This window comes from Ceratosolen solmsi, unplaced genomic scaffold, assembly GCF_000503995.2.
Source record: "Ceratosolen solmsi marchali unplaced genomic scaffold, CerSol_1.0 scaffold6, whole genome shotgun sequence".
In the NCBI taxonomy this organism is placed as follows: domain Eukaryota; kingdom Metazoa; phylum Arthropoda; class Insecta; order Hymenoptera; family Agaonidae; genus Ceratosolen; species Ceratosolen solmsi.
Genome location: NW_011948414.1, coordinates 6,958,039 through 6,973,038, shown reverse-complemented (window position 1 = coordinate 6,973,038; position 15,000 = coordinate 6,958,039). Strand labels below are relative to the sequence as shown.

Below are 15,000 nucleotides of genomic sequence, written 5' to 3'. Positions count from 1 at the left end.
GCGAGGAAGTAAGATCAACCGTCCCATTAGAAACTCCGATTTTATTTTATTAATAAATGTTAAACAACCGTACGACCAACAGCGCGCTAAAGCGATAATTCGATTCCTCAAATAATTCGTGAAAATGCAACAGCGCCATTATAATTATATATGTATTTAATTGTTCGTGGAACGCTTGAAAAATTTCCTCCCAACCGTGCTTCATGAAAATTATTGTCTATCCAACCTTTGCTCATTTTAATAAAAACAAAAAATAACTTGTGTTTTTCCTGATAACTCTTTTTTTTTTTTTTTTTTTTTTTTTTTTTTTTTTTTCAAGTAACACATCATCTGGCCCCGTCTGATCTTGCTTGTACGAAATATCATTCATCATGGTACGCGTTTTTCCGTGATTAATCTTCTCGCTAACTCACTTACACTTTAATACGCATCAATCTCGTTAAATTAGATGCTACGGATATTATAAAGATATATTTATAACGTTGACATACACCGTGAAAGTGAAAGTCATGATATTCTCCACGCACTCGCTACATTTACGTCAAACCCTCCTTCAATCTTTCATACGAAATAGCTCAAACGCAGCTACCTGTAACGAGGAAAGCGATTTGCCGCGTTAAATTATCCACCGGTAATAACCTCACACCCAACAGCGAGCTCAAACAAATGTGTGGGTGTATTTTCAAATAAACGCACCAAGTTCTGTGCATACGTTCGCAGCTGCAGCAGCCCCTTCTCGTCAAACATTTTGTATTTTGTAACCTGAAAGCCACCAAGCGGCATAGCTTTGACTGGATTTTCAAACACGCATTAGTGCGTAGACACTTGAAAGTCACGTAGGGTGTGAACCTGAACTCGACGCACTTTCAAGCCCTCGCGATGGCGGCCCGACGCTGCAATTTCACGGCGACGTATGATTGCCTGGAGTACGATGTAGAGGACGACGGGCACGTTCGTGCGGATGGCCGATAACGATTTGGTGGAACTGATGACATAAAGAGGAACGATGATAGTTGGAGGATGGTCGTGGTCGACTTGCGCAAGGCAAATAATAATATCCCCTGGCTTTCTGATTTGGTTTCACCGCCCCGGGGAAAGTGGCGCAACTACCGCAGACAGAAAATTTACCCTTACATGCGATTGCCCATTAATTTATAACGGAAATCTATGACAGTTAGTTATACAGAGACTCGACTCTTCCTCCTCCCCCTCCCCCCTCCCCCATACCCATCCCCATAACCAATCCGCCACCGCCTCCCCCTCCCCAACGAACCAAGGGAGGAGAGTCTTTGTCCGAGGCTTCTTGCGAAAGCGTTATTCGATTCGAGATTGTTTGTACGATGGTGAGGCGCCGATTCAGCGATCGGATCGCGATGCTTCGCAAGATCATCTCGGCAATCTCTTGATCGGCACGAACTCTCGACTCTAAAAAACCAAATGAGCTGCGCGCCACACTTTTGCGCGCTCTCAATTTCGTCTTTAATTTCTTTTTCTCGTGAATTTATTTAAAGCGGAGACGGGGTTTTTCATTTGCCCTCGAGATTTTCACTTTGACAATTGGAATTCTTATTACGAATAAGTATTTATGTTTATGCTATAGTGCCTGCACTTTAAAATACTCTTTTTGCTCGGAACGTAGCGATGCATTCAAATTAGTAACCGTTGAGAATGGCATGTAAATTAAATATTACAATATTGCGAGAAAACGATTACTCAAAGCTCGGAATATTATTATTGAATATATAGGATTTATTATCGTGCACAGTACAGAGTTATATTTTCCTTGTTATGTTCCATAAGAAAGTTTTATGAAAAGTACAAAGTAAACTGTATACCGGAATGCACTACTGGAATTAAATTTTATATTATTTAATTAGCTAAAATATGATTATGAAATATCATGAAAAAGTTTCATTAATTTTGATCATGAAATTGAGTATCTCGGTCTAATTGCTTTACCATACCCTATTGCGTTATTAGTAATTTTAATTTTTTCTCTCATTAAAAGGAATATTTTGCTTACTTTGCTTCTTTTACTCCGCGTCAGATAATACTTTAATTTAGCTCTTACGGAACATTTAATTAAATAGCATTAAATACACATTTTCAAGACTAATTATAAAAGTTTTGATATATCTTGATATATATGATTATTAAAATATTTAGTAGATTATTATAAAAGCCGAAATTCAAGATTCATTTAACTAAAAAAATATTCAATTGCTTTGTTGCCTTATCTTACATGTTAGTAATTTCTCCTCGACCGTTATTAACCAAATCCATTATTAATAACTTTCAAGCGTTATATTTTATAAAAGTTCGTTACTTACATAATTCAAGACCATCTTTATTAAAATACAGTTTATGCGTAAAAAAAAAATTAGCATGAATCGGAAGATTGTGGATAAAATTGTTTAAAAAAAGGCGACTCTCTTCACATTTACATACCACTTACTGTTAAACAAATTATTGATTCGAAGATTATACTTTAAGGCTGATTTTATCCATTCAATTCATACATCAATGAGTACTTGATCTATAATTCAATTAAACCGATACAATTAATGCGAATAAGGAACAATGAGACTCTTTACAACATCGTAAAATAGAAAAACAATTTTATTAAGAAACGGCATTTTGTTGAAAGTGTTGATTTATTATTGGGAATGAAATAGCTCACATTGGCCAATAAACTGTAATGGACATCATTCTTCTTCCAATATGAGCTCTAAATTGAAATTATTTTCAAAAATGAATTTAAAATAGTCCGAGCGACGGGGAAAAACGTTTGGCGTGGGTGAGCTTAGGGAAAGTAACTTTAATACGGGGAATAATGTTGTTAATGCAATTTTAAAAGTTGCACGAATTTACTACGTACTTGTAAGTGCCTCTAAGTACATGCAATGGTGGTTAAATTGTGGAAGAACTCGGCACAACCGATCGATAGAAGAAATGCGCGCGGTACGAGCTTACGCTCCCAACCGTTCTTATCGCGATTAGGAAAGAAATAGTGTTGCGGTCAAGTGGCGATTAAATATTTCATTCCGTGATGATTTTTCTGTGTCCGTTGTAGCAGTTAAATTCTTTGCTACGTCGCCACTGTCATTATTTTTCGATTTCGTGCTTAGCGTAATTGCGCCATTAGCCATTGTATTTGCTTTCAGTCGTAGATGCTTCGGAATTCTATTTCGAATGAAATATTAATTGTCGCGTGCTGATATTTTCTTGACAATCTGTTGACGCTACATTAAAACGGTAATTTACGACATTTTCCGCTAATGCCCGGTGCTGTCGACTCGACGGAGCAAATGACGATAACGAAATTTGTGCATTTTTGACTCGTTAAAATTAAATGGAAAACCAAGTAGTTTTAAGCGTACATAAAAACCGGGAGATTTTTGAAAATTTTATGGAGACGCTATTTGACAAAGCTTAAAAGCTCGTTTCTTTTTTTTTTTTTTTAGATAAGACATTATCAAATTTCGAAAAATCTTTAAAATGTAAATTACATTTAATCAGAATATTCAAAGGGAAGGTATTACGAAAACGTAAGAGTGCACATGGTTTTGTATTAAATAGATGAATTTTTAATTACTCCGTAGGTGGCTACTTTTCATAAAAGATTTTAATTTTCAACGAATTAATTTTTGAAGATTCTTAAATTTTTTTAACTTTAATTTTAATATACTTGGGCTTTTATCGTGCTTTTTCTAAGAATAATAAAAATCCGGCTAGCTGAACTCGCTGGTTGCTCTTGCAAAAATCAAATGCAATTTTCAAGTTGTAAAACGTTGAAATATATAATCGTTCCTTGCCTCGACTATCATCTCATATTTCAATTGTTAATTAAAGAGATGCAATGTGTGGACGTTCCGAGTATTTCCATTAAGCACGAATATCTCATGCCTAATGAAATTAAATCACGGATACAGCGGGTATGATTTTTTTTTTTTTTTTTTTTTTTTTTTTTTTTTTTTTTGCTTTTTTCACTCAACTAGCTTCTATATCACAACTCAAAAATTCAATGTCCGAAGGATGAGGATATCTCTGTACTCGGAGCACACGTTGTAATATTACCTCGTATCAATTTTCAAGCTTGCATTACAATTTTCAACAGAAATCGCAATAAACACGCCGCAGCCGCCCGCCCTCGCACACGGCGTTGGCGTACATTAGAATAATGCCAGTGGGAATCGGAAAGGCCGGCAACTTTTCATCCTTTGACCGAATAAATTGTATGCGGAGATGGGAGTCGATTCGAACTTTTCATTAATAAATCAGCAATGGCGGGAGAAGTCGGCATAGTAGCGAGAAAATTTCTGGCTCCGGTCCCGACGACTGCTCTTCGCGCACCTCTAGTCCTTCCGTTAATTAATGCTTATTTACGAGCGCTCGGCTCTTTATTTTTTCGCCGTGGAAAAGCAATTCCTTGTCGCGGCAAGATAAGCCCGCGCGCTTAGAATAGCCCGAGGCAAACGAAATAGCGGGAGAGCGAGAGAGTGATGAGATATGGCGATGAGGGGGGGGGGGAGAAAAGGGCCAAGACGGTCTTATTTTCTTCGAGGGAATTTCACGGCACGCGCTCTTTACTTCTCGCCTCTTGGCTTCTTTCTCAGCTATAAAGCTGCGACGGGATTGCGACTCGAGCTTTACGTTCGTAAAGCGTGACGGAAGTAGCCAAGAGGACAAACTTCGTCGATCGGGAAATCAAGGACTCCTCGCTCCCGCGAATATTGCCACTCGGATCGATGCGAATAAATGATGCGGGGAGCCAGTGTCGTATATCGCGTGATGGACTCTCGCTTATCACGACATTCATGATAATTCATACTCCTTAGGAAAGACAATGATCCTTGGCCGTCGTTTATGAAAAGCTGACCTATTTTTAAAGCGAGCGTAGTAGCCGTAATTGTGAGTACCACCGGGATGTTTAGTATTAGTCGATGTACTCGGGGGACGGAGAGAAGAGATCGTCCCAATTAGTCGATAGTAGCCGTAGCTCCTGTATAGGTTTACTCGTACACGTATGCGTCGCGCTCCTTTTTTCCTCGTGCATGTATGTGCACTTCGATTCATTCGCATGAATTGCGAAAGCGAACGTTATCGACCGATGGAGAAGGCCATGGACTTGACGATATGGACAAGCCGACGGGGACTGGATTCGTTCAGTCGACGAGCGTCCGAGCCCGAGCGTTGACTACATCGGCCTTTGCCTGCGATATCTGACGGGACAAAGAAGAGTGACATAAGAATGAATAAAGCAGTGCTTTCAGTCATTACGGATGAAGCAAAGCTCTCTCTCTCTCTCTCTCTCTCTCTCTCTCCCTCTCAGTGAATTTTCAACGAATGGTCGCCGACGGGCTTAACAACGTCCATTAGTCCATTATTTTTTGTATTATAATAGTTGCTGCCAATTGGGTTGATTGGCCGTTTACGAGATATTTCATACGCGATTTACTTCCGATTTATTAAGCTTTCCGAGCGAAGCTCAACGTCAACGAAAGCATACTAATTTTTCAGACCCCGCATACTTTAAATACAAATAATAATAGATCGTTTGCTAAAATTAATTCCCTCTACTTAAAATGTCTAAATACTGAAATTATCACTTGCGAGGAGTGTCGGAAAAGCCTATTGGCGACAACCCCCTCCCAACCCAAATGGGATATTTATCGACGCCTTAGCATTAGTTGTGAAATATAGCCTGTTAGTCGACATTAATTCTATCTTTATTACAAAGTTCAAGGCAGTGCGTCGAGCATGTCGAAAGTCATAAAATCTATTTCGCATAGAAATGCTCGATACCTTGCATTTAAACATTTATGATATTATCCTCGGCTCTTGCACTGGCAATGTCGTAACGAGTAATGTAATGCACGACTTTATTAACCTCGGCGAAAATTGGCCGTCACCCATAAATTCCAATAAGACAGACTTAGCACGCAGACTTGAAATAATGTCCGATCGAATCGGCAGCCAAACATACAATACGCCAATCATTGCACCTGGCACACTTGAGTCTCTAGAAATTGAAGAGATTCGCTTGCCCCGCCCCGCTCCAGGACGTGCATCCACGCACAGATTAAAAAGCCCTCACCGCTCAGGATGAGTCATACGTCCGCACGGCCGTTGTTCGTGCAGCTTCGGCTCGGCCCCGGGAAAACATTATAAATCTCACGGGCAGATAGAAGTAGTAACTTTTATTTCATCAGCGAGGATGATTCTCACGAGAATTTCCGTTCATCCGGGACGTATTTGCTTGCAGATCTCGGTGAGTACGGTGAGCACGAGGCGCTTCAGCAGGGCGGGGACGCCCAGCTCCATCCTCTCCTCGGACAGCGACATCCGGTTCACGAGGAAGCTTGGCAGCCAGTACAGGTGCGGCTGCTGCGTACTCGCTGCCTTTCTACTCTTCCTACTCTTCGCCGGAGTCTCCATTTACCTCGGATGTGAGTCTTTTTTATTTAACTCAAATGGGCTTGGGCGGCGCGTGGGCGAGCACGAAGGTGGGAGGAGGGACGCCGAGGTGGTTCGCGAGGCCGGACCGCGGAAATTGTCGGAGCGTTATTTACAGGCTTCGTTGTTATAAAGAATGTGAAGCGAATCGCGAGCCATGCTTATGCGACGAGTGAAAAGTCGAATTGGCCGCGTGATTAATGGACCGACGGGAAATATTGGGCGCCGGTATCATTCTCATTGGCCTAGTGGTACAATTTTTTTTTCTCAGAGTGATTATCCATGCGCGGAGTCACTTATCTGCACGGACTCGCTCTCATGAAAAAACCGATTGCCAAAGTATGAAAACATTTTTCATACCCACGTGTCTTAGACTCGAGAAGGATTTTTCACAGCGGGATGCTGCACGTTGAAAATCACGGAGATGATGAAGGAATTTGTAAATCGCTCGGATAAATACAAACGGTTTGTAGGGAAGTTTTAACGAGATGTAAGTACTTGATAGAGGCAGTCAAATTATTAACAAACTAGCGGTAGTCGCTGTAATACGGACACGCGTGGAAAATTATATAGGAAGCGACGCATGAATAAGGCTGATTTCTACGAAATGCAAAAGTATTAACAATTTTGTCGTCGAAATGATTTCATGGATTACGCTGTTATATCCTACTGAAAAATCTATTTTTTTTTTCTGTTATAATTTTTTAATTCGACGCTGTTACGAGGTAAAGCTTTATAAGGTCAGGCCGTAGCAATAATACTATAATATTTAAACAATAATTAAACGGTAAGCCTCGAATTTGGAGAGAAATGGCATTTTATAATAATATATTCGAGGATCAAGCATTTATATTTTGACTTTTCCTAATTAGTTCTTAATATTTTTCAAAAATACAACTTTTATAGGTGAGCATTTGTTTAATTTGTACTTTCTTTATGTATATGCAACTTGCTGTCTTTTCTATTATTTTCCGCTACACAATTATATTATTTTATTACTTAATTGTAAGAAGACCAAAAAAAAAAAAAAAAAAAAAAAAAAAAAAAAAAAAAAAAAAAAAAAAAAAACTTTTTTTAGTAACAGTATCGTTATATCGATTAAATTATAGAAAACTGTCCTTATATTGGTAGATTTGCCGTCTAACTAAAAGTGTAACGAGATAATTGCAAAACTTTTAGCTCTACATCTATTTTCAAATTGTTAGGAATCAAAACATGCATGTGATGGATAAATTTAATATTTAATTTTCAAAAACAATCATTCAACTAAAAGGCTAAATTATATACAATTTGAGTATAACTTTTTAAAGTCTATTGACATATTGCATTTTGACGCGATAAGCGTCAAATTCAGCAATTAGCAATTAGCAATAGTTCAGCACAATATTATACATAAATTTATTGATTTGCATTATTATTACCAAAATTTATACATACTCATTAAAGACACTTATTGCTTTTATAATAATTAAATATATCACTTGGATTTCTTGTCATTAATTTTGTTCTTTCTGTACATGCTTGTTTCGACATTGATGATTCGACATTCGTATGATTGTTATTAATTTGTATTAAATATAGTACTATCTAAAAAAGTTTTATTATTATGAGTTGTATTAATTCAGTCGAAGAAATTTCACAGCTTGAATTCATAGTTTGATGATTTACAAGTATATGGACGTTTAAGAAAAATGGCATTAAGAGAATACATTGAAAATGAATTCATTTTGAAGAAAGAAAAAACGCGATAGACTCTTTGGATAATGCTTCGAACTCAAAAATTTATGAAACAAGGATGATGAGTAATGAGTGAATGATAGAGAGAGAGAGAGAGAGAGAGAGAGAGAGAGAGAATAATAAAGCAGCAAAAAGTTCGCCTTTCAACCCGTGAATATCCCGTTAATAAAGAGTTAAACTCGAGTTAAAGCGATAATCACCGGTTTTAAAGTATACCAGCGTCGTCATTCGTGGAAATGATAGAAACACCGATACCTACCATCCCTTAATAATCTCCAGTAATGTGCTCATGGTTCAATACTTTAGGGATTCAATATTCAGCACTTACACCCCTGCTAAAACAAAACAAAAAAAAAAACATATCAAATTCCCTTTTTAATTTGGCTACCCGACCGCTTTCCCTTTCCTTTTCGACTATAAGCGCATTACACTCCTTGAAAACGGACAAGCGATTGGTGTTATTCTCACGCGAGAAAATTCGAGAGAACTCAGGACCTGAACGAGGGTGTACTTAGGACCTCGTCATCGAATCCGTTTGCAAGTACGCGTATTAATTATATTCCTGGATCCCTATCTGGCGACACTCTTGTCAACGAGGAATTTCGTATGACTCATTAAAATCGTACAAAGTGTTACAATTGAGTTTCCCTTGTATAGAATTAGATTAAGGATCGCTCGGTAAGATGGAACTTTCATTATATCGATAATCTAGTTAGAAATGAAGAGTGAAACGAATAAGATAATGAATAAGAGTCTTGCATTGCGCTTTTTCTCATTTCGCTTAAGAATGAAAGCATCGATGGTCCCGATTCTGCCTCATCATGGGCGTTATAAATAGAGACGACCAAACTGAAAGTAATACTTAATTTTTCTGAGTAGGTAAACAATATAACAATGCAGAAATAAATTTTTTTTCCCCTTTGTTATCCTTGAAAGCGCTCTTTTGTTTCTAAAGTCATTAATAGCAACAATAGCTTGTGTGAAACTAAGGCAAAGACTCGATAAATAAACGATCAATTATAGTTAATCGATAATGAGAAATGATGAGTATTAAAAATCAGCATTATTGGAGTAATAAAGAATTTCACTGGCTAACCATGCATTAGGAGTTAATGCCGATTGCCGTTTCTAATTTCAATTTTCAATTTTGGCTTGTGTAAGTGAATAAGTGAGTAAGCCGATGCTATTCTTAATGCGCGTCGATCCTGTAGCGTATAGATATTGACAAAAGATCGATAGGTCGTAAAACTTATTTAAAGTACGTAGAATTGTAACAAAGTTATTGGCTTAAGTTATAATACTTAATAATAAGAGCTTTATAATAATAATGAAATAATAGAATTGGATTTTCAAGTAAAACTAATGAATAATAAATGGTCGTTGACAAGTTCAAGATTGCATTATTACTAATAAAAACTTAAGTAAGTTATAGATCTTAGATAAGTTAACACACGAATACGCTTTTCGAGTTGAATTTCAAGACATAATGGATATTGACGTAACAGAGTTAGTACAACTGTTTCTAGCAGGTTATGAGCTTACCGGCAAATTACAAAGCGACGAAGAAGCTTTTCTTTCTGAATTTCTCAAAAAAATGCAAATGCCAATTACTTGCAGCTCGTGGTACCCGGTTGTTTTTAACGCGCCGATTAACCTGAATTACAATATAAAACAAAGACTAAGACTCGTCTTCGAATGTAACCTCTGCCGCACTGTAATCATTACGAAAGCTACCAATGTAATTGATGACCTATGACCCTTAGCGGCATAAACTCGACTATAATAACGAATGTAATAATAATAATAATTACCGTGCAAATAATCGAAACGTCGATAAAAAAAAAAAAAAAAAAAAAAAAAAAAAAAAAAAAAAAAAAAAAAAACAAACACTTGGACTCGGACTATTTATGTATAATTAGAAATTCTATTATAATTAGATATTCGACGATATTTTCTCGAAATTGAAATAAGCTAACAACGAAATCCTAATCATCCAGAACATACATCAGATGCTTACAATTGTACTAAAAATTTCTATTATACAAAATCGGCCGCGAAACTAGTAGTAACAAACAACAGTTCATTGTCCGCGCGAAAATTCCTATTAATTATAAATCTCTTGACGTATTCGGCATTTCAGCATTTTTGCCCTCGTGCAGTCCTTTAATAAAAATTTTAGCAATTAATCTTTCCGACCATGTCAACGAAGGCTACTCAAAATTTTCAAGAGTCAGTTTTACGATCTGGGCTGCGCGTTAAGCCAACTAGACAAGAATTCACCAATGGTATATTTCATAATGGTATATCTCACTCTATGTATAGTAATAATATATCGAGCCGCTGATCAATAAGCAACTCTGTTCGGAGGATACACTGAAAAACAATCAATTCGGCCGTGGGGCGGGGTAAAAACTTTTCCAAAGTCGATGGGAAGAGAGATAAAAGCAAAAAACAGCGAACACCGGCTTGCCATAAAATATCGCACGGTCGCGTGCAAACAATAAAAGGAGATACCCATAATTCAAATTGACGTTCGCATCGGGTCGTGTCGCTTGGCTCCAGGTAAATACCTGCATGTGGGCTCGATTTCCATTTCGCCCACAGAGTGGAGAAAAAGAGCGGATAGATCTTGCGAGATCTCGATTAAACTTCGTCGATGAATTTTGGAGATGATTTTTTTTTTTTTTTTCGTTTTGCAGCTTGACGTGCTATAACCTGGCGTTTCCAAAGTTTTTACGAACGTGATGATGTTGTAGCGGTGGTAGCTTGTAAACCTTATAATAATACTAAGCTCAGGCGTAGCGGTTGGCGGTTAAAAATTCCATCTCGAACAAGTGCCTGTGCTACTAAGTGCTTCACTTTCATTGATTATAAGCAAGGAATTTGCAGCAAAAAGATATTCTTACTTTTTTTCCCCTTTCTTTTCTTTTTTCTTTAATTCTTTTTCTCTTTTTCCCTAGAAAGATGTTTGCAAACATGTTACAAATACCTTTTGATTCTGTATAATAAAATTAGCAGTTCTCTTCTTTTATTAACTTTTCTATTATTCAAGCCTTTGTTAGCTTGTTGTTTTGTTGTTGTTGTTTTTGTTGTTATTTGTTTGTTTGTTTGTTTTGCTTTATTGGCCCTTTTATGTGTCTTTTCAACTTATATTATTTTATTCAGTGCTAATAATTGAGAATGAGTTGTAAAATTATCAAGAGAAATTGCTTAATTATAAAACGTGCTTACTTTGATGGGAGAATATTCTTATTTAGTCGGCTACAATAGTGAAATTTCATTCCAACGGACAATATTTTCTTCTTTATTACATTACTAAGATAAGCCCATTAGAATAATTATTTTCATAATAATATATAGTCGCGATATGCGTATTGATTACAAACAAAACCCGCGTAAATGTAAAGAAATATGTCATTGTCTTTCATTACTCATTGTCATTGAGAGTAATAAGTTTTATAAATATTGTATTATATGTAAATCTATAATATTATACTTTAATATTTTCTCAAAATATATTCCTGAAATTTCTATAAAATTAAGATTTAAGATGTAATTTAAGATTTTTTTTTTTTTTTTAAACGATATACTTAATCGTACTTAATACAGTTTTCATTAATAGATTAAACAATTATTTATTCGATGCCTATAGTTATATAAATATTTCTTACCTATATGATAGATAGTATTGGTATTTCATTTCAAGGAGCGAGGAATATTATATAAAAATAATTCAAAATCAAATATGAAAATGCGAACTTTTGACTTTGCCTGCCGATTGAGCAAAACTCTTTCTTTCCTCGAGAGTCTTAATATAATCGAATAACAATATCAATTAATATTGAACTCGGTTTTGTATAGTACATGCTTTGTGCTTAAATATATCTCTAAACAAAAAAAAAAAAAAATTTTTTTTTTTTTTTTTTTTTTTTTATAAGCAAGACTGTACTATAATATTAGTAATTTGACCGTAGATGCTATAATAATGAAGCAATTGCCTTGTTTATGTGGATAATACTTATTTTACATGACTGGGCATTACCTCATTATCCGCTAAGAATGTACAAAATTGGTTTCTTGTTAATTCATATATTGTGAAAAATTTAGAGCACGTTACATTTACTAATTTTTTTCCACCTTTTTGCAAAAGTATTCCTTTAAAGTGACATGGATACTAATAAGAAGTTGATAGATCTATTTTCTTTCTCAGTTGTTAATAATTATTATCTACTTATTATTTATGAACCATTCAACAAATTTTCACTTTGACATAATTGCTAAAATAAAAGTGGATATTGGCGAATTATATTTAACAGAGAACCATAAATACCACATTTTTCAAAATAACGAGTAGAATTTAAAAAAAAGAAAAAAATGAAAAAAAAACGCCTATATGAAAATTCCTCGATAATTGCATTTATTAAAGATACCGATAAATATCCTTTTTACATATAAAATTTTTCACTGAAAACGGCATAGGTAATTATCAATAATTAAGTACGCTAGTAGCGAAGCTAATATTTTCGTTCAATTTAAAACATGAAAAACGTAATTAATGTAACTTTCAAAGTTATGAATGCTTAAATAAATTTATAGCGAATAAAGAAAAGTTTTAATAGTGATGAGTTGCCATTACATATCGAATAAAGAAAGTTGTGAAAAGCTATCATTTTTAAACCACGTCATAAACAGTCATAAATCACTGCTCTCTTCGGTAAAGTTAATTTTCAACATTATTAATAATATGTTAGATGAAGTTATAATGAATTACACCGATTATGTTTAAATAATTCTAATATGAATGTGACTGCTAAACTGTCGGTCGTGTCTCAGATTTTAAAGAAGTTGATTTCGAGAACTGAAAGTAAAACTTAAATACTGAAATATTTATTATAATATACGTAATACCATTAATAACATAGTGTCGATACAAAAATTACAAAATACTATAAAAAAAAAATAAAAATATTATACTTGGTTTTTCTGTAGCTTATTTTTGAAGAAGAGAAGAAGGTTAGCGAAGCCTTTTTCATGCGTTTATAACATCTGAATTTATGTGATCATGCGATCGTTAATTTAAACAATAATGGATTACATATTTCATTTATGATGATGAATTATTACATTAAACTCTGTTTGGTAAGAAAAACGCGGAAAAATAATTAAAAGTAACGAAGACAAACGTAAAATCATGAGATGTTGTTGAGTTTAAAGTAACATTTACTTTATAAATTGTAAATATCAATGAAATATTTTCAACGCGTAACACACCTATTTATAGTGTGTGTGTATATATATATATATATATATACGAACACACACACATAATCATATGTGAGAATTTCATAATTTTGAAAAATAAAAAAAGTCTATGTATATTATTAGAAAATGGAAATACTTTTGTAAATTTATATAATCACAAACGAATTGTAGTCATATTTCGACTGTAAATTTAATTCTATTAATGTACAACCGGCTACGTCGAATAATATTCAGTTATAAAAAATTCATCTGCAAATCTATTTGCATTTATATCTAAATAATTTATAGAGTAAAAGTAGCGCAGGTAATTTTATACCAATTATATTATACCTTTTCGAGTGCACATTTTCAAACAAATTAATAATCCAGTATATTCAGCAGCCGAGCATTCTGAAGAATAGAAAATATAAAAATACAGCGGCACATTTGCGTAAGTTATAAGCCTCCATTAATGCCGGTCTAAGCTGTAAAAGCTTCGGGTCATCCGAGGCAAAAGCATGAAAGCTCCGCGAAACAAATGAAATACTTAATGGAAGGCATCTGCCACTGTTTCAGACACGTTTCTGCAATCGGAATTGCCGAACGACCAAATATTCCTGGCGACGTTCCGCGTGACGCAGGGTGACGCCTTCAACCCCGAGCTCGCGGACCCGAGCACCGATGCCTTCCGCCAGAGGTCGCGCAGCTACCGGGACCGCATCAACCTGGCCTTCCGTCGCAGTCCCCTGCAGATGTCCTTCGTCGCTGCGGAGATCCTCGCACTCGATGGGTACGCCTCTGTCCTTAACTATTATTACTGCTGAACTACCGTGCCCCTTGATTGTTGAATCGACAGGAGATAGTGTAGCTTATCCATTTTATTCGGCTAATTAGCGAGACAAGAGATGGATCGTTAATTGTTAGATATAATTTTATTTGCATTGATTGGAGTTGAGTGTGCAAGGTCGGCTGACGATCCCAACCTAATACCTAACGTCATAATCCTAACAATACATTCTATTTTTGCCGACTTTTCCCTCTGGGTTATTTCACTCTAAACTAGTAATACATACTTCCTTTGCACTTCATACAATAGCGTAAAATATTTTCCAACTTGATACGTCAGTAGGAGAAGTACTGCATAATTTGTGGTACGCCGTTCAGCTATCGTGAAAATAAACATTTTGAAAAACTTTCCTTATACGTATATGCGAATTTCTCAAATAATAATATTGAAAATACGTGCGTAAAGTAGCTTCGTTCGTTATTTCTTTTAGTCTGTCTTTTTTGTCATTTTTTTTTTTTTTGCTTTTTAGCGTTAGTAGTTGCACTTAAGGTAATTCGCAGCCGCGGGCATATAAGTGTACGTCTATCTATATTTTGCCGCCGAAAGTCTCGATTGTTGGTATTTATGAATTGTTGAGGGTTTCGATGAATATCTAGCAAAATAAGGATACTTTACAATCGTAACTAACGAAAGCAATTCATTGATTACCCCGTCCTTATACATTATTAGTAAAGGGGAAAGGTATATTTCGATACTCGTAAAGTTTTTCGACATTTCGA

At 35.5% G+C, this 15,000-nt stretch overlaps 1 protein-coding gene across 2 annotated transcripts in view; it reads left to right on the top strand.

Annotated features, from left to right (window-relative positions):
- The window catches only part of LOC105367913 (atrial natriuretic peptide-converting enzyme), a 74,760-nt gene that overhangs the window by 33,338 nt on the left and 26,422 nt on the right, over positions 1–15,000 (top strand). For both annotated transcript variants that reach the window (XM_011506768.1, XM_011506769.1), the window contains exons 3-4: positions 6,266–6,449; positions 14,011–14,224. In XM_011506768.1, the coding sequence (XP_011505070.1) occupies positions 6,266–6,449; positions 14,011–14,224 (398 nt within the window). The remainder of the gene's footprint in view (positions 1–6,265; positions 6,450–14,010; positions 14,225–15,000) is intronic.